The 6,010-nt window shown below is 29.8% G+C and overlaps 1 protein-coding gene across 1 annotated transcript; it reads right to left on the bottom strand.

Annotated features, from left to right (window-relative positions):
- Positions 1–1,791: 1,791 nt before the first annotated feature.
- LOC135954729 (angiopoietin-related protein 7) lies at positions 1,792–4,454 on the bottom strand. Its single transcript, XM_065504954.1, has 3 exons — positions 3,396–4,454; positions 2,237–2,819; positions 1,792–2,164 (listed from the first exon to the last, which is right to left on the bottom strand). Exons 1-3 carry the CDS (start codon positions 4,399–4,401, stop codon positions 1,969–1,971), a joined length of 1,785 nt encoding a protein of 594 aa, XP_065361026.1. The 5' UTR covers positions 4,402–4,454; the 3' UTR covers positions 1,792–1,968.
- Positions 4,455–6,010: the final 1,556 nt, after the last annotated feature.

The following is a 6,010-nucleotide window of genomic DNA, read 5'->3' as shown; positions in this document are numbered from 1 at the left end:
GACTTAATGTCTAACATTAAATACAATAAAACTGCATAACCGCAAAGATATACATATATTTGATGTGTGGCACAATGCCATTTTTTAATTTCATCCACAAATCGCCAACAACATAATTCGTCAGGCTATATCGAAAACATTTGCTGCCTCAAAATATCAAATACATATGTCGTTCATTCTCTGATTTAGATTAATAACCTGCCGAAACATTGTCCAGTAAAACAGGCCCCTGTTGAAAACTGCCCAAGACAGCAAAAAATATTGTCAAACAGGATAATAGGTAAGTGAATAACAATTACGTTTTACTTTTTCTGAAGAAACAAAATACGGAATTAATTTGACTTTCCACAGGAAGAAAATTTAAAATTTTTGTGAGCATAGAATAAAATATACACAGAAGCGTTATTGAGAGACAAAAAACTTAAGTCATGCAGCAACAAAATACGTATAAATCAATGTATTTTGTTGTTGTGTCAGACATAAAATTTGGGTACATAGAATAAACGCATAGAACGGAAGGAGAGAGGAAAAAATTACTCTCTTTTTACACATATGGGTGATACAAAAACAAAATATATTCTCATGAATTAGGTTTTTGACTCTCAGTTACCTATCTAGATATTCAGCCCAATTATGAATAAAAAAATTCCGCGGGAGTTTGTTCCCCGGGAGTTTTTTCCCATTGAATTTGAATAGGAAAAATGAGAAAAGGGGAAGACTCCCGGGGAATTTTTATTCATAATTGGGCTGATTTCTATGTTTCGGGGAGAGTAATTATTTTTACACTCAGCTTACTTTCGGTTGCGCCTCTAGTTCTTCCCTATGTTTGTGAGTCTCCTGAATATACAAGTATTTTATATTATTGAAAACCTTAGGACTAGAGAATTAACACTTTAATGAAAAAAATCCTTAATGAAAAAAACATTAATTATAAAAACCTGAAATTTCTTGATTTTTCGTGAAGAAAAGTTAAAAATTATGTAAAGTTAGAATAGATTAAGATATCTTAATAATATTTAGAGCTTATATAGATCTAAAGGTCTTTTACTCATTTGGGTTATCTTTTGCCATTGTTTTCAATTAAACTCCGAAATTCCTGAAACGGAAAAAATAAAAAAGGCCAATCTGCCGTTAACATTTAATAAGGTATCAGACGGTAAGATACCTTATTAAATGGTAGTGCCATGTCATCACTGTTTTATCTAGTGATAATTTTACTTTACGCAAATTATTGCTTGGATTTGTTATTACTTTTTCATTTTAATAAATGGGTTGTTACTTTAGGCGATATTTTGATAGATGCCTTGCACACATTCCTTTTGAAAAGGTTCCGATTCCGTATTCCGTATATTCCCAAAATAAAACTTATGTTCTTCGATTTACATTTCGCAACGGTTTGCTTATTTAAATTAAATTTATTAACAATTTGAGAAAAACAAACCTCAATTCCACTTTTAAAACAGAAAGTAGAATACATTCCGAAAATGTTTCGCTTAATTTACATAAAGAAGCAGAATACAAAATTAATTCCACTTTTAATAAAATTTAAATTCTGTCGCAGAAGTACAACTATGTATAAATAATCATTTCAAGTTTAAGCTATGTACATCTCGAATATAGTTGAGGCGAAAATGTTTCGTTTCAATTTTATTGAAGAAGCAGAATCCGAAATTAATTCCACTTTTGATAAATATGGAATTCAGTGAAGGGGTATAATTAAAAATAAACATTTCAAGTTTAAGCTATGACTTCCCAAACATTACCCACTTAATCAATACAACTATCACAATATTTTGGAAGTGTAAAAAATCCGAACTTTATTTTTGTAAAATTTTAATGTTTTAAAAGTTATTTTTAGTGATTTCTTGTGCATTTGTTTAAATTTAAAACAGCAAATAAACATGTATATTTTTATTACATAGAATTAAAGGTTATCATAATGTATTGTATATTTATCATATTATATTTTTAAGGATCTTCAGTATACTCATGGTAGTCAGGAGAATTTATAACTGTATTATGAATAGCTGTTGTTCGGGGACGTATCATCATGCGAGTTTTTTTAAGTGAATAATCACCATGCCACAACTCCCACATAATACCAATGTAATTATGATCCAAGGGAGAGTAATGATAAATACCATTCAAATTGGCCTCAGAGCAACTGCAAACACGAAAGAGAGACATTTATAATATAAGAAACTCATATTACTCACATTACTATTTATCTACTTACTTATCAAACCACCAACCGCTTGCATAACCCATGGCACAGGAACAGCAGGCATCCACCGTTTTATCATTGCGTTTATCGTAAGTACTAAAATCATTATCATTGTGATATTTCATAGCATCCGCAACTGTACCGCGATATTCGCCAATCAGTAAATTATAATTGTATTTTTCGGAATCTATACGAAATACAGAATATTCAGCCCAATTTTCTGCTCCCTCAAAATCTTCCAATTCAATGCGCAACTCATAGTCATCATGATAGACCAAACGATGCATGAATTCATTGCCAAACCAAAAGTCTCGCGATAAGTGACCAAAACCATTACGATATTCGGACCAGGAACGATTAAAGTTTTCCTGCTGCGGATAAGGACCTCGTCGTTGTATGACGGTCCAAGGTAATCCCGTGTCGTTTGGAGAGTGTGGAAACACACAGTAACGTTCATTAAAATCACGTTCAGCTTCATTAAAATCCGAAGTTGAAAATTTATAAATACCATCAACACGAGTGCTGTCGTCATCATCGTTATCTGTCAGCTCGTCTAATAGCTCATGACATCCATTTAAATGAGGTCGTATAAATTCTAAAATGATATACAGAATAGAATTGTACATATTTTATTTAGGTGTGATTGTATAATTTGTATATGAAATGAAAACTTCGAATTAATTCAATTTGAGCTTAATTCACTAAAATCTGAATTCGAAATTTGTTCGTTAATTTTTATATTTGCATCGGAAACTATTTGATATATTTTGCATCAATCAGGTGGCTATGAAAGTTAGAAAAGTGAATTTTTTTGGAAGGAAATTCTTCTTAAGAAAGCTGTACACAAGTGAATAAAAAGAAACATCAAAGTTTATTTTTTTTAAAAAGAAAGTTCTTAACTTTTCGAAATAGTTGGTATTTTAAGGGCTTTTAAAACAATAAAATACCAAGTATTTGTAAAGTGAAAAAATGTGACAATATTATTTTTAATTTAAAACGAGTTTTTGTTTTTGAATTTTTTTAAATAGAAAAGGTTTGTAGATTAATTTAAAATAAAATCCGAAATAAATAAGATCGTCAGCCTCAAATATTTGAGAAATTCCTTCAAATCTGCCACAAAAGTGCATGCATGTGATCATTAAATTAGCTTACATTAAATTTGTTTCCTTACCTACATCGTGGCTATCATCATACTCGAATATTTCAGTTACACTTGTGTTATCAATATCATCATTCACACTAGTCGTTGTTTTTTTCTCCAATTCGATTTGCTCCTCAACGCCATCATCTAAATCTTCACCAGAATATGTTTCTTCATTTTTATTTTCTTCCCTTTCAAATTCTTCGCTATCGTTTGCTGTCACCTGAATATCATTAAGCTTTTCGCTAACATTACGAACCAGTTTTTCAATGCGTTTCAATAAAATATCCGAACTTTCGGTGAAAGTAGTCAATTCACTAGATAGGGAATAACAACATTCGTTTGATTTTTGTAGGCGTGTAGTGATTTCATCGTGTTTATCCAGTTGATTAGAAAGTACTTGATTGATATTTTCCAAACTTTTGGAATTTCTTCTTTCCAGAGAACTCAATTGTTTAAGATCTTTTTGTAGTGCCATCTGATGGGACATACTATTTAGACGTTGCTCAATTTTATTACTTATATTTGCGCAAAATCCTTGGGCTGGCGGTGAAACTCCTATGGGTGCCATAATATTAGCAATTTTATTTGATTTTCTCTCATTATTGGCTACTGACGCCACTTGGAAGTGCCTTAAAATGTTATTGATCTTGGATGAAATTTCATTTTTGGTTTTACGCTCTGAGTTTAGAAACAGTTTAATATCATCCAGTAAGAGTTCGTGATGATCATTAACCTTGCTATTACCACTGATGAAAAGTTCTAGTTTTTGCAATTGCTGTTGTTGTTCTTCGTGGGTTCTTTTTAAAAGATCAAGTTTATTTTCTAAAATACGCATGCCTTCGTTCCACGAATTAATGTGATGCTGAAAAATAGCCCACGTATGCGATTTTTCATGTAAACTTTGTATAGAATTATCCATTTTATTAATAATCTGACTTAAAGCATCAAATTTATAGTCGAAATTAGCTATATATTCGATTTGCGTTTTATGTGTTACATTATTCTCATTTATATGAGACGTTTTTGAAAACATGTTAGCATTAGGTACTCCCGCACTATTTACTTCATTGAAAATGTTATATAATAATATGGCCAATATTAGGCTAAGCAAGGACGAATGCTAAAATATCCAAATGAAAATAGTTACATTTTTATAAAAATTTGTAATACTGTATTAACAAAATTAAATTTACCATAATTATTCCTGTAGTTAACGATGAAGCACAATCTTATTCGTTTCGTTGTTAAACAGCTACTGAAAATTTGTAGTATTTTAAACTTTTAAATTTCAACTTGCTAGGGGAGTGCGAAATTCAATTTAAGAAAGAAAAAAAATCGAAACTATTTCCAGATGTTAGCAATGTTGAATTTTTCATTGTCAATACATTATTAATTTAAGCGTGCAAATTATGTACATCATCTATTGAGACTGATGTATGCAGTTAGTAGTTCTTGCTATAAGTATTCTATACTTAATCCCATTTATACATATATGTACTTAAACTAAAACACATGTCATCATCACATAGATAATTATAATCATCAACAAAAGGGGACGTGAGCAATGGTTTATTTTGGATGTACTAAAATGAATTATCAACGGTTTTTTTTAAATTTCATTTCGAAATTGTATTAGGTGGTAATATCATTTCGATAAAAATAGGAGATGCCAACTATTTGAGAGCCTAAGAATTTCCTTTTGTCCTCTAGTGCAGTGTACCAAAAATATTAGTAGGATAGTAGGTACGTAGACATTCCAAAGAGAAATTTAGAAAATAATTAATCCAATATCACGAAGGTTTTGCACTGCCTTTTAGAAAAACTATAATTTTTTATTGAAAATATTTTTTATTACAAAAAAATAATTTTTGAAGATTTTTTCAGCTTTAGGCGGATTTTTTGGAAACATTTTGCACAGTTTCGAGTAAGAACTCGTTCGTTATCGGGTTCAGTCATTATAATATTCTATACAGTTTATTCGATATCGAATATGAGAATCCCATAAATAAATAAAAACTCGCTCGTTCGAATAAATATTCGATCGTGTTCAAAACCCAAAATAATAAAAAGATTTCAATTCTAAAATGATGAAGAATAATAAATCAGCAGTTTCAAGAAATATAAAAAAATGTGTTTAGAAAGTTCTATAAAAACTCAATATTTGGGTGGAAGACCTCCTAAAACTTAACGCATTTATGATCGAATGAGCTATCGCATCGAAAAATAAAATTATAAGAAAATGTATTAAATTTCTTGCTCGTTATAGTATATGCCATCCTCAAATAATAAAATTACGATAATTTCTACTCGATATCGAGTAAAAATTTTTAATAATGTACAAAATTAACTGAAAAAACTTGTGGAATTCAATAAATCATTCATTAAATAAATTTAATTAAGCTATTTTTAATGGATTTTAATTAAGGAATTAATTGTATAATGAACAAATTATCAAAGGAATGAATTCAATACGTTTGAAGAACTTTAGGATTACTTATTTCCTAATGAATTCATTAACAGAATGGTTATGGGAAAGAATTTTTTATTTTGAAAATTGAATTAAGAATTAATTCTTTCGTATGCACCTTTGGATTAAATTACTGTTGCCGAATTCACTCAGAATGAGCTATCATATAGAAAAT

This window comes from Calliphora vicina, chromosome 1, assembly GCF_958450345.1.
Source record: "Calliphora vicina chromosome 1, idCalVici1.1, whole genome shotgun sequence".
NCBI classification, from domain to species: Eukaryota; Metazoa; Arthropoda; class Insecta; order Diptera; family Calliphoridae; genus Calliphora; species Calliphora vicina.
Note: the sequence above shows the minus strand (reverse complement) of the source record. Positions and strands in the feature narration are given on the sequence as shown.

Coding starts and splice junctions, on each gene's coding strand:
- LOC135954729 (XM_065504954.1), bottom strand. CDS start 4,401: ATGTTTTCAAAAACGTCTCATATAAATGAGAATAATGTAACACATAAA. Junction 2,820..3,395: donor TGATGATAGCCACGATGTAG/GTAAGGAAACAA, acceptor ATATCATTTTAG/AATTTATACGACCTCATTTA. Junction 2,165..2,236: donor AGCGGTTGGTGGTTTGATAA/GTAAGTAGATAA, acceptor TCGTGTTTGCAG/TTGCTCTGAGGCCAATTTGA.